We start from the raw sequence: 13,191 nt of genomic DNA, 5'->3' as shown, positions 1-13,191 counted from the left end.
CACCCAGCCTGGGGCCTCACCCTTTGAGGGGCTCGATGACAGTGGCTCCCGTGTAGTCCTCACCGCCCTCCGACCTCACCACGGGCATCAGCAGCCCCTCGTGCATGGCCTGGGAGGGGAGAAGGTGGAAAACGGAGTGGGTATAGGTGGGGCCGTGAGGATTGGGATCGGGGAGAAAAAGTGCATCCAGGATGCCATCGCCGGGAGGGGACCAGAGACATGCCTGGTGGGGAGTGGTGAGGACAGGTCTCGGCTACTGACCTGCCGCAATAGCTGCGATACGACCTTGACCTGCTGACCACGGCTGAGCAGGTAGCTGAGGGGCACGCCAGTGACCCTCGCCATCTCCACGGCGTTCACCAGCACCATGAGCCGCTCCAGCAGCCGCAGCGGCAGATAGGCGTCCTTCAGGCAGTACACGGCCAGGCGGCGGCGGGTCTGGTCGTTCCCATTCTGGGGATGGGCACAGATGGGGTCAGGGACCAGGAGTTGGGGGTGGGCGGTGGCGCAGGAGGATGAAGTGGGGGTCAGGGTGAGGTAGCCTGGAGAGGGCCTGGGAGGGCCGGGCAGGGGCAGCCTCCAAGCTATCAGGGTCTGGGTGGGGATGGAGGTAGTGTTGGGGGCCAGGGAGTCCACAGGGTCAGAGGGAGGAGGAGGGAGCAGCCTGAAGGCCACTGTGGACCTGTGATCAGGCCTGGAAAGCGGAGGCAAGGTCATAGTAACAGAGGTTACAGGAGTGGAGAGAAATCTGAGGTCAGAAAAAGGTGGGTGGCAGGTAAGGTCACAGGTCATAACAGCAGGTCAAAAAGTGAAGTCAGATGTGGGGGTGTGAAGTTGAGGTCAGGGGCTGGGGAAGGGTGAGGTGGGGGTCGGAGGTCAGAGGTCGGGGGGAGAGGTCAGGGAGGCAGCAGGCACCTGCAGGTCGGTGATGATGCTGTGCTGCACGTCCTCCTTCTGCTCGCCCAGGAAGTGGAAGCTCACGGCATTGAGCGTGTAGGAGCGGAGCTTGTACTCCCGCAGCAGCACCTAGGTGGGTGGATGGGCTGCTCGGCTGCAGGCCTGGGCAGTGGCCTCCCGAGGACAGGGACACACCCCTCCTCCCGCCTGGCCCGGCTGTACCTGCAGCATGTCCATCTGCACACGGCCCACCATGCTGACCACCTTGGTGTCCCGCCGGCCCGTCTGCTTGGACTGGAATGATGAGTCCCGGATGTTGGAGCGAAGGCCGGCCACACGGCCCAGGAAAGGGAATGTTTCTACCTGGCGGGGGAGAGGCAGGGTATGCAGCAGGCTGCGGGTCCCCAGTGTCACATCAGCCAGAGGAACGGAGATCGAGACCGACCACAACCTCCTTATAGCAACCCTCGGGGGTCGAGAGCAACCCCGGGGACAGAAAGAGTCTCGGGCTGGGTGTGGGGGGCTGAAGGCTGAGGAGGGAGTCCGGAGGGAGGACGAAGCTGCATTCGGGGCTGGGACAGGGAGAGTCAGGGGCCCGCATGGACTGGGGGCCAAGGACGGAGCCCAGTGACTGCGGGCTGCACCTAGGCGGGAAACAGGAAAAGATTTGGGGAAACTGAGCAGGCGGCCAGGTTGGGGCAGAGGTAGGAGGTGACGTGGAGCTGGGCTGAGATGGATGCTGAGGGCGCTGGAGGGCGTCTGGGTGGAGGGCGCCTTGCAGGGTGCTGGGGCCCAGCCTGGGGGAGACAGGCCAGAAGAAGCCTGAGCTGGGGCCAGGGCAGAGGGTGAGGGGCGTCCAGGGAAGGGGAGGAGGAGGCAGTGGCCCGGGCATCAGTGCCATGCTGTGGAATGTACAGCTGGAGCCACTGGGGGTCCTAACAGTTTGTTCTGTCTTTTAGAATGGATTTTTTCTTTTTTCCTCTTTAATAGAAACAGAGTCTTGTTATGTTACCCTGGCTGGTCTTGAACTCCTGGGCTCAATCGATCCTCTCGCCTCATCCTCCCAAAGTGCTGGGATTACAGGCATGAGCCACCACACCCAGCCTGTTTTGTTTTTCCATTACCAAGCTGGCCAGACACAGAGAAAAGCAGGAAAATAAGGCAATATACCCTGTTAAGGGCTGAACCATGTTCTCCCAAAAGATGTTGAAGTCCTAACCCCCAGCACCTCAGAATGTAACCTCATTTGGAAATACGTCTTTGCAGGGGGTCAAGCGAAGATGAGGTCACTGGGGTGGGCACTCATCCATGATGGTGTCACTATACAAAGAGGACATGTGGGCCAGGTGCACTGGTAATCGCAGCACTTTGGGAGGCCGAAGTGGGCAGATCACCTCAGATCGGGAGTTCGAGATCAGCCTGGTCAACATGGAGAAACCCTGTCTCTACTAAGAATATAAAATTAGCCAGGCATGGAGGTGGGTGCCTATAATCCCAGCTATTGGGGAGGCTGAGGCAGGAGAATTGCTTGAACCTGGAAGGTGGAGGTTGTGGTGAGCCGAGATTGTGCCATTGCACTCCAGCCCGGGCAACAAGAGTGAAGTTCTGTCTCAAGAAACAACAACAAAAAGGCAAAAATTAGCGGAGTGTGGTGGCATGAGCCTGTAATCCCAGCAACCCGGGAGGCCGACACAGGAGAATCACTTGAACCTGGGAGGCGGAGTTGCAGTGAGCCTCAATCGCTCCATCGCACTCCAGCCTGGGTGACACAGCAAGACTCCACCTCAAAAAAAAAAAAAGGGCCAGGAGCGGTGGCTCATGCCTGTAATCCCAGCACTTTGGGAGGCCGAGGCGGGCAGATCACGAGGTCAGGAGATCAAGACCATCCTGGCTAACATGGTGAAACCCCGTCTCAACTAAAAATATAAAAAATTAGCCGGGTGTGGTGGTGGACACTTGTAGTCCCAGCTACTTGGGAGGCTGAGGCAGGAGAATGGCGTGAACCCGGGAGGCGGAGCTTGCAGTGAGCCGAGATCACGCCACTGCACTCCAGCCTGGGCGACAGAGTGAGACTCCGTCTCCAAAAAAAAAAAAAAGGAAGACATGTGGAAACAGACACGCACAGAGAGAAGATGAGAAGACGGTGTAAAGAGGCACAGGGGGCCAATGTCCGTCTGCAAGCCAAGGAGAGAGGCCGGGAACCAGTCCTCCCTCGCAGCCCCGGAAGGAAGCAGGCCCGCTGACACTGTGGTTGTGGACTTTCCAGCTTTCAGGACGGTGAGACAATGACCTTTTGCTGTTTTCAGCCACCTTACTGGTCTGTGGCTCTTTGTTACAGCAACTCGGGCAGAGGAATCCACCCTTACACACACCCAGACTCAACAAGCATCTGGAATTTGCCCCGTCCGTCAACACACTCCCCCCTCCTCCTCCTTCAATACGATTCTTTTCCTTATGCTGATATAACCTAAAGGAAGACTGGGATTCAGTGGCTGCTTCAATGGCTTGTTGAACTCCTGCAAGCTTCAGTCCGACATCTGAATGCACAGCCTTCTCTACTTCACTGTAACTCCCTCCTTGTCTCTGACAAAAGCCACAGTAACTTTTCCGACTTGGAGCAGGGCAGGGCCAGGAGAGGGAGCAGGAAGGAGGCCCAGGGCCTGGAGGCCACACCTGGGGCATCTGAGAGAAGCCCCCCGCCTGCCCAGCCCTCACCTTGAGGGTCTGGGCCCGAGAGATGAGGTACGGAAGGTCGAAGTTCTGGATGTTGTAACCGGTGATCACGTCGGGGTCCATGACGCGGATGAAGGTGGACCAGGCCTGGGGGTGGGAGCACATGGGGTCACCCTGGTAGGTTGCCCTGCCATGGAGTCCCCTACTTCCAGAATGTTCTAGAACCCCAGCCACCCCTGAAAATCCTGCAGAACCCAGAGGGGAAGCGCTCAAGTCTCAGTGCACAGGGGCCCACCCAGACCCACAGACACGGGTGTCGCAGCACCCGGGGCTGATGGCTCAGGACATGGAGGCTGGTGGGGGCCCCAGGAAATGGTGTGGGGCGCGGAACGAGAGCTACCTGCAGCAGGTCCTCCTCCTTCTCGTAGCTCTGCACCTTGGCGCCCAGGATAGGGGCACAGGGCCGCAGGGTGAGCGCCAGGCGTAGGAAGGGCTCCTGCTCCCCCCAGCGCAGGCCCAGCGAGCAGATCTGGATGACGGGGTCCCGCTCAGGCTCAGGGAAGATGCCTGTGAGGGAGGAGGATGCAGGGGCCTGACTCCTGCCCCTCACTCCTGACATAGCAGGGAGGCTGCACTTCCCATCTCCCTAGGGCTGTCCCCACTGCCTGCCGGCCCTGGTCCTGCTGCCCTGCGGCCCTGTGTGGCTCACCCTGGCTCCTGCTCTGCCCTCACCTCCAGGCCGTCTCCACACCCTCTCTGCTCACTCCATCTGGCCACACGGGCTGGGGTGCTCCCGCCCCAGCACCTTCGCACCTGCCGTTCCCAGGGCCTGCCCTCCCAACCCCTTGCCTGGTACCAACAATGAGGCGGGCAGGAGCCTGGGCCTGGGGACAGACCTTTGCGGCCAGCGCACTCGATATCAAAGCTGAGCACGCGCAGGGGTGCAATGCGCTGCCACGGCCCTTCCGGTGGGTGACTGACCACGTCAGACCACAGCACGTCTGCCTCCAGCTGGCACTGCGTAGTCTGTGGGCATGGGTGGGTCAGCGGTGGCAGCAGGCCCTGCCCTGGGAAGTCCTGCACCTTCTTCTTCAGCCTCAGGGTGTATTTCCCGGCTGGGAGCTCCAGCCAGTTGCAGCCGACGATGTCCGTGTCCACCATGAACCTGGAGGAGGCTGGGGGTCAGTGGACAGGGGCTGCCCGAGGGTGGGGATAGAGGCTGGAGAAGTGAGGCAGAGGCCGTACCGGATCTCAAAGTCGACATTGGCCTCGTAAGGCGCGAAGCTGGGCGTGCCCAGGCCTGCCACACGGATGCCCTGTTCCAGGAGACGGCGGGCCGGGGCCACGAGGCGCGGCAGTGCCAGGGTGATGCGCAGGAATGGGGAGGGGCCGTGCCCGTGGTACCCAAACATGCCTGCAGATGGAAGAAGCTGGGACCGGCCAACGGCCTCCCCAGGGGACCCCCCAACCCGCTGATCCCAGGGGAGCACTCACTCTCTCGGGAGCACAGCTCCACGGCCAGCACGGCCGGCCCGGTCAGCTCCTTCCCCCCGCGATTGTCCCGACTGATGGCCAAGTTCAGCTCCCGTTGGAGATCACCCAGGTGCTCGGGCTCGAAACCTGGTGTGGGAGGGGTGGTCAGAGGTGCAGGGGGCTCCAGTGGCTCAGGAAGGGGCTGGGTGGGGGCCACTCACCTGGGGGCGCTGGGGTGTAGAAGTAGGGAGCGAAGCCGTGGATGTGGCAGCAGACAGAGACCCCCTCATCGGTGACTCCGAAGGCGCGGAGCACAGGCACAGAGCCGCGGGACAGTGGAGGCCCGCCAGGCACAGGCTGCGCTGGGCCTGTGGGGCCACAGGTAAGACAGCGGCCATGCGTCTCAGGGTCCCCCGAGGTGTGCCTCCACAGACTCGAAATACCTTGGGGCCTGCAGCCTGGGGCACTCCTGCCCCGTACCATTCCCTGTGTCCATTTCAGCCTCCGCCCTGTTTCCCACCTCCACCCTCATCCCCCAGGATCCATTCTCCACAGCACAACTACAGGGAGGCCCCCCCTTTTTTATTACAAGATAAAAACAACTGGCCATGCACAGTGACTCACACCTGTGATTCCAGTGCTTTGTGAGACCGAGGCGGGAGGATCGCTAGAGCCCAGGACTTTGAGACCAGCCTGGGCCACAGAGCGAGACCCAGTCTCGAAAAAAAAATATATATATACACACACACACACACACACACACGCACGCACACACACATACACGTAACATATTACCTGTATAAATATATTTGTCTCTACAAAGTGTATTAATATATAATATATGTTATATATAAAATAACATATATAAAGAATATATGATATATATTAAACATATATTATATATATATTTCAACCACCTCCCAGGTTGAAAGGATTCTTGTGCCTCAGCTACCTGAATAGCTGAGATTACAGGTCTGTGCTACCACAGCTGGCTAATTTTTTGAATTTTTAGTAGAGATGGTGTTTTAACATGTTGGTCAGACTGGTGGTCTCAAATTCCTGACCTCAAGTGATCAGCCTGCTTCAGCCTTTGAAAGTGCTGGGATTACAGGCTTAAGCCACCACACCGGGCCCAAAAGTATATTTTTAAAAGTAAGGCAGACATTGCGGTGCACACCTGTAGTCCTAGCTACTCCAAGGCTGAGGTGGGAGGATCACTTGAGTCCAGGAGGTTGAGGTTACAGTGAACCATGATTGTGCCACTGCCCTCCAGCCTGGGTGACAGAGGGAGACTCTGTTTCAAAAAAAAAAAAAAAAAAAAAAATTGGCCGGGCGCAGTCGCTCATTCCTGTAATCCCAGCACTTTGGGAGGCCAAGGTTGGCAGATCACCTGAGGTCAGGAGTCCGAAACCAGCCTGACCAACATGGCAAAATCCCGTCTCTACTAAAAATACAAAAATTAGCCAGGTGTGATGGCGGGCACCTGTAATCCCAGCTACTTGGGAGGCTGAGGCAGAAGAATCACTTGAACCCGGGAGGCGGAGGTTATAGTGAGCCAAGAGTGTGCCACTGCACTCCAGCCTGGGCGACAAGAGTGAGACTCCATAAAAATAAATAAATAAATAAATAAATAAATAATTATTGGCTAGGTGCACTCCAGCCTGGGCAACAGAGAGAAATCTTGTCTCAAAAAAAAAAAAAAAAAATCTCATTAAAAGTCAAATTGGGCTGGGCATGGTGTCTCACACCTATAAGCTCAGCACTTTAGGAGGCCAATGCAGGTGGATCACTTGAGGTCAGGAGTTCAAGACCAGCCTAGTCAACATGGCGAAAGCCCATCTCTACTAAAAATACAAAAATTAGCCAGGCATGGTGGTGTGCACCTGTAATCCCAGCTACTCGGGAGCCTGAGGTAGGAGAATCACTTGAACCCCAGAGGCGGAGGTTGCAGTGAGCCGAGATCACGCCACTACATTCTAGCCTGGGCGACAGAGCAAGACTCCATCTCAAAAAAAAAAAAAAAAAAGTCAAATTGACTTTTGGTGTATGTGTCTAGTGTTATGAATTTTAAGGCACAAAGGTCCTTGCACAGGCTGCAGCCACCACATATGCAAAACAGCTCAACGCTCCAAGCACCTCCCTCAAGTTGACCCTGTATCACCTTTGCTTCGCGCTCCACAGGCCCTGGCACCCACTGGTCTGCTCTGTCACTACAGCTCTATGGCTGGAAGGGCTGACCTGGCCCGGCCTCTGCCCCAGGAGCGCATGGCCCCAGCACTCACCCATAACCCCCAAACTCACCCACATAATGGTCAATCTCCAGCTGTTGGAAGATGAGGGGCTCTGTCTGGGGGTCCAGGGGGGGTGGTGTGGGCCGATGCCAGCGAGGATCTATGGCTGATGGTGGGACCTGCCCTGGTGGGGGAAGGGAAGGAAGTGGGGTACACGGAGTCATGGTCTTCCCCGGCCAGGATGGCATGTGATTCTGAAAGGAGCCAGGCAGAGGTGGCGGTCTGGGTCAGGCAGGAAACTTGGAAGAGAATGGGGGTCAAGGGTCAGGTCCAGAATCACTGCAGGCCACACAGGTGGCATGGGGGGAAAGGGCAGTCCTTTGTAGGATTCAAAGTTGGCAAGAGTGGGGTCACAGGTCAGCTTTGCAGCTGACTCTTGGACCAAAGGCAAGACCAGGAGCAATGGGTTGGGCAGCAGGGGCTTCCAGCTCCAAGACTTACCGTCTGCAACCCCCTCTAGGACTGACTGCAGTTCCTCCTCCTCCTGCTCCTGCAGCCTGTGCTCTGCCTCCATCTCCTCCATCAGTGCCAGGTCCTCCTCGAATTGGGATGGCGGAAGTGCATCATCATCGTCCCAGAGGCTCCCACGGGCCCGCTTTGGGGGCACCCCGGGCCCTGGGCCTGGCCGCCGCTTGCCATCCATCCTGTTGGGCAAGTTGGAGCTTGGTGGAGGTTCTGACCAGAGACATCTCTTACCCTGTCTTCTCCATGGCATCCCATGCACCCACCATGACCATGAGCCTTTTCCTACTCTGGAGTGGCTGTACTAACACAGCTCTGCACCGTGCAGGCAGCGGGGTGGGAGCACATTCCAGATGCTCAACTGTTAGCTATTGCAGTGGCAGGCCATTCGACTCCCTGACCCTCTCTCCCATCACACTAGGTCCTTAGCACATCTCTCTCTTTTTTTTTTTGAGATGGAATTGTGCTCTTGTCACCTAGGCTGGAGTGCAATGACATGATCTCGGCTCACTGCAAACTCCACTCCCAGGTTCAAGCGATTCTCCCCTCAGCCTCCGGGGTAGCTGGGATTACAGGCGCCCACCACTACACCCAGCTAATTTTTGTGTTTTGAGTAGAGATGGGGTTTCGCCATGTTGGCCAGGCTGGTCTTGAACTCCTGACCTGAGGTAATCCGCCCACCTCAGCCTCCCAAAGTGCTGGGATTATAGCCCCCACGCCCGGCCTTAGCACATCTCTTTATTTACCATAAACCTCTGTCTCCGATGCCCTCACCTACCAACCATGCGCCCAGGTCATCTGCCATTGAAATGACAAAAACTGCAATTACTTTTGCACCAACCTAAATGCTTTGACGTAATCTCAAATGCCTAGAACTCCTGTATGCCCTTCCCCAGGCTCCCCAGTGGTCAGTGTGTTATGTGTGTGCTTCCTCACCGCCTCTCTCTGCCCTCCCACATGTGTGGCGTGCACACCATATTATTACTTCTTTTCCTGAGTAATTTGAGAGTTTCTAGCAGATCCCATACCCCTGCACACTTCAGCATGTAGTGCCTACGAATAAGGAATTCCCTTCACTGAGCAAAGTACAATACAATCTAGGACATTTAACACTGACTCAAGGATGATATAAAATAAAGGGCACCTTTCCCAATTTCTCCAACTGTCTCCAAAATGCCGTTTATAGTAACCTGCTTTCTCCCCCAGTCTAGGACCCACAGTAGCAAACAAAACACACACAAATCACATACAGACTGCTACTTATATATGTGTCTTTTTCTTTTCTTTCTTTTTTTTTTTGTAAGATGGAATCAGGGCTGGGTACGATGGCTCACGCCTGTAATCCCAGCACTTTGGGAGACTGAGGCGGGCGATCACAAGGTCAGGAGTTCGAGACCAGCCTGCCTAACATGGTGAAATCCCATCTCTACTAAAAATACAAAAATTAGCCGGGTGTGGTGGCAGGCACCTGTAATCCCAGCTACTCAGAAGGCTGAGACAGGAGAATCCTTGAACCCGGGAGGCGGAGGTTGCAGTGAGCCGAGATCATGCCATTGCACTCCAGCCTGGGCCACAGAACAAGACACTGTCTCAAACAAACAAATAAAAAAGACGGAATCTCACTCTTGTTGCCCAGGCTAGAGTGCAGTGCCGCAATCTCAACTCACTGCAACTTCTGCCTCCCGGGTCCCAGTTCAAGCAATTCTCCTGCCTCAGCCTCCCCAGTAGCTGGGATTACAAGCATGCGCCACCATGTCCAGCTAATTTTTGTATTTTCAGTGGAGACGGGGTTTCACCATGTTGGCCAGGTTGGTCTTGAACTCCTGACCTCAAGTGATCCACCTTCCTTGGGGCCTCCCAAAGTGCTGAGATTTCAGGCATGAGCCACGGCGCCTGGCCTCTGTTTTCTTATTTTTTGCGATGGAGTCTCGCTCTGTCACTGAGGCTGGAGTGCAGTGGTGCGATCTCAGCTGCAACCTCCGCCTCCCAGGTTCAAGAGACACTCCTGCCTGAGCCTCCCGAGTAGCTGGGATCACAGGCGCCCACCACCACGCCCGGCTAATTTTTGTATTTTAGTCGAGACAGGGTTTCACCATGTTGGCCATCCTGGTCTTGAACTCCTGACCTCAGGTGATCCACTGCCTCGGCCTCCCAAAGGGCTGGGATTACAGGCATAAGCCACCGTGCCTGACCTGTGTTTTCTTAATTACAACCTATAAAAGATTATTTTGGAGGCCGGGCACGGTGGCTCACCCCTATAATCCCAGCACTTTGGGAGGCAGGTGGATCATGAGATCAGGAGATCGAGATCATCCTGGCTAACACGGTGAAACCCCATCTCTACTAAAGAAATACAAAAAAATTAGCCGGATGTGGTGGCAGGCACCTGTAGTCCCAGCTTCTCGGGAGGCTAAGGCAGGAGAATGGTGTGAATCCAGAAGGCAGAGCTTGCAGTGAGCCGAGATCATGCCACCACACTCCAGGCTGGGCAACAGAGCGAGACTCCATCTCAAAAAAAAAAAAAAAAAAAGATTATTTTGGGGTATATTGATATAGAAGTTGACTGGAGCCAGGTATGGTGGCCCACGCTGTAATCCCAGCACTTTGGGAAGCTGAGGCAAGTGGATCACTTGAGGTCAGGAGTTCGAGACTAGCCTGGTCAACATGGTAAAACCCTGTCTTTAATTAGCTGGGTGTGGTGGTGTACACCTGTAATTATGGCTTCTTGGGAGGCTGAGGCAGGAGAATCACTTGAACCCGGGAGGTGGAGGTTGCAGTGAGCCGAGATCGTGCCACTGCACTTTAGCCCAGGCGACACAGCAATATTCTGTCTTAAAAAAAAAAATCCACCACCACCACCACCACCAAATAAAACCCAAACAAACAAGCCAAAAAACAGCCACAACAAAAAGGTTCACTGGGCACAGTGGCTTATGTCTGTAATCTCAGCACTTTGGGAGGCCAAGGTGGGAGAATTGCTTGAGCCCAGGAGTTCGAGACTGGACTGGACAACATGGCAAGACCCTGTCTCAAAAAAAAAAAAAAAAAAAAGTATGTATCCTCTGGTTGATCAGACAAGATTATATTCTGGTTAAACTTAAGTGGGTTACTTTACTGTGGTTCAATAAGAATATTCTAAGGAGATACACACTCAAGTATTTAGGAGTAAATGGCCATAACGCCTGCAAGGTATTGGGAATTCTTTGTAAAAAGTGTACGTATACAGAGAAAAGGGAGATAAGAAACACGCATGCAAATCATAAATAGGGCGGAATGTTGAAACAGGTGATCTGGGCAAAGGGCGTGCAGGTGTTCTTTACACTATTTTTTTTTTTTTTTGAGATGGAGTCTCGCTCTGTCACCCAGGCTCGCACCTATAATCCCAGCACTTTGGGAGGCCGAGACAGATGCATCACTTGAGGTCAGGGGTTTGAGACCTGCCTGACCAACATGGTGAAGCCCTGTTTCTTCTAAAAAAATACAAAATTAGCTGGGCATGGTGGTGCACACCTGTAACACCCAGCTACTTGGGAGGCTGAGGCAGGAGAATTGCATGAACCCGGGAGGTACAGGTTGCAGTGAGCCAAGACTGCACCATTGCACTCTAGCCTGGGCAACAAGAGTAAAACTCTGTCTCAAAAAACAAAAAAAAACGAACAAAAAAACAAAGTACTTGTCCCCCAGGGTCCAGGCTGAGACAGAGGGGATTACTGGAACATAGGGCAGATCCCAGATGCGGCTGGGAAGAGGCAGGTGAGCAGGTCAGCTGTCCTAGGTTCAAGTGAACACCTCTGGATCTCATAACGGTTGCCCTATATCCAGTCCTCACTTTGCCTTTTTATTTTACTGATTTTTTTTAGACAGAGTCTCACTCTGTCACCCAGGCTGGAGTGCAGTGGCTGATCTTGGCTCACTGCAACCCTCGCCTCCTGGGTTCAAGCGATTCTCCTGCCTCAGCTACTCGAGTAGCTGGGATTACAGGCGCCTGCCACCATACCCACTAATTTTTTGTATTTTTAGTAGAAATGGGGTTTCACCATGTTGGCCAGGCTGGTCTGGAACTCCTGACCTCAGGTGATCCGCCCGCCTCGGCCTCCCAAAGTGCTTGGATTACAGGTGTGAGCCACCGTGCCCAGCTTTGCTTTGCTTTTTTGCAATAGAACACACCCCTCCAACCCTGCCTCTCCGGAGTGGCCATGGGCTGCCCAGTCGAAGACTACATTTCCCAGTGTGCACTGCCAGCATGGCCACGTGACTAAGTTCTCCCTCCAGGAATGAGAGTGATCATGAGGTGTGCAGCTACCGGGACATACCCCCACCCTCTTCCCCGTCACAATGGCTGGAACGTGGATGTAGTGGGGGAGCCAACCACAAGGATGGGGACAACACTGGGCTCCCCAACAACCTTCCAGGGCAAAGCTGTCTGCCAATCCTGCACACTTGCCTATCTTCCAAAGCGTTACGTGGAGAAATCAATTTATGTCTTTCTTGGGCCACTGTGTTTTGGGGGCTCCTTGGTACAACAGCTTAGACCTCAAATAAGCACGGAAAAATTCTGAACTGACGGAGTATATGTTAGAAATGTTCAGGGCGGTTCATGACAGACACTCAGCATTAGAAAGGGGCCAGCTACTGACAGACATGCGACATGGATGGATCTTGAAAGCAGGCTGTGCAGAAGCCAGACACAAAGCACACGCTGGGGATGGAGGAGCGACTGGTTACGGAGTATGGCGTTTTCTGCAGGGGTGATGAAATGTTTTGAAATTAGACAGAAGTAATGGTTGTACAACACTGTGAATGTACCAACTGAATTCTTTGCTTTATTATTATTTTCTCTCTTTATTGAGACAAGGTCTCACTCTGTTGCCCAGGCTAGAGTGCAGTGGCATGATCTCAGCTCACGGCAGCCTTGACCTCCCGGGCTCAGGCGATCCTCCTACTTTGGCCTCCTGAGTAGTTAGGAAGACAGGTGCGTGCTACCATGCCTGGCCAATTGTTTTTTGGTAAAGACGGGTTTTGCCATGTTGCTCAGGCTGGTCTGAAACTCCTGGGCTCAAGTGATCTGCTCGCCTCGGCCTCCCCAAAGTGCTGGGATTACAGGCATGAGCCACCGCGCCCAGCCATTGTTTGCTTTAAAATGGCTAATTTTACCTCTGTAAAAAAGAACATACTTATTGTATGATACCATTTAGACAAAGTAGACTAGATTAAAGTGATCTACAGCGCTAGAAATCAGACTAGTGGCTGCTCCTAGAGTAGGAGAGACTGGGAAGGGTATGAGGGGTTTTCTGGGGTGATAAACCACACTACACAGCCAACTGTACACTGGAGACCTGGGCATGGCATGCCATGTAAATGACACCTCAATTACAAACATAAAAGTTTGGAGGCC

At 54.5% G+C, this 13,191-nt stretch overlaps 1 protein-coding gene across 3 annotated transcripts in view; it reads right to left on the bottom strand.

The window, feature by feature from the left end:
• LOC100997559 (DNA polymerase delta catalytic subunit) overlaps nucleotides 1-13,191 on the bottom strand; it is a 46,645-nt gene that overhangs the window by 24,640 nt on the left and 8,814 nt on the right. For all 3 annotated transcript variants that reach the window (XM_021931352.2, XM_021931350.2, XM_017952617.3), the window contains exons 2-13: nucleotides 7,776-7,978; nucleotides 7,345-7,458; nucleotides 5,265-5,411; nucleotides 5,065-5,190; nucleotides 4,816-4,984; nucleotides 4,467-4,735; nucleotides 3,971-4,137; nucleotides 3,613-3,717; nucleotides 1,120-1,260; nucleotides 916-1,026; nucleotides 262-453; nucleotides 21-109 (exon numbers count right to left, since the gene is read on the bottom strand). In XM_021931352.2, coding sequence (XP_021787044.2) covers nucleotides 21-109; nucleotides 262-453; nucleotides 916-1,026; nucleotides 1,120-1,260; nucleotides 3,613-3,717; nucleotides 3,971-4,137; nucleotides 4,467-4,735; nucleotides 4,816-4,984; nucleotides 5,065-5,190; nucleotides 5,265-5,411; nucleotides 7,345-7,458; nucleotides 7,776-7,977 — 1,832 coding nt within the window. In that variant the 5' untranslated portion in view covers nucleotide 7,978. The remainder of the gene's footprint in view (nucleotides 1-20; nucleotides 110-261; nucleotides 454-915; nucleotides 1,027-1,119; nucleotides 1,261-3,612; nucleotides 3,718-3,970; nucleotides 4,138-4,466; nucleotides 4,736-4,815; nucleotides 4,985-5,064; nucleotides 5,191-5,264; nucleotides 5,412-7,344; nucleotides 7,459-7,775; nucleotides 7,979-13,191) is intronic.

This window comes from Papio anubis, chromosome 20 (genome assembly GCF_008728515.1).
Source record: "Papio anubis isolate 15944 chromosome 20, Panubis1.0, whole genome shotgun sequence".
NCBI lineage: Eukaryota > Metazoa > Chordata > Mammalia > Primates > Cercopithecidae > Papio > Papio anubis.
The sequence above is the reverse complement of the archived record's forward strand: the minus strand, read 5'-3'. Positions and strand labels throughout refer to the sequence as shown.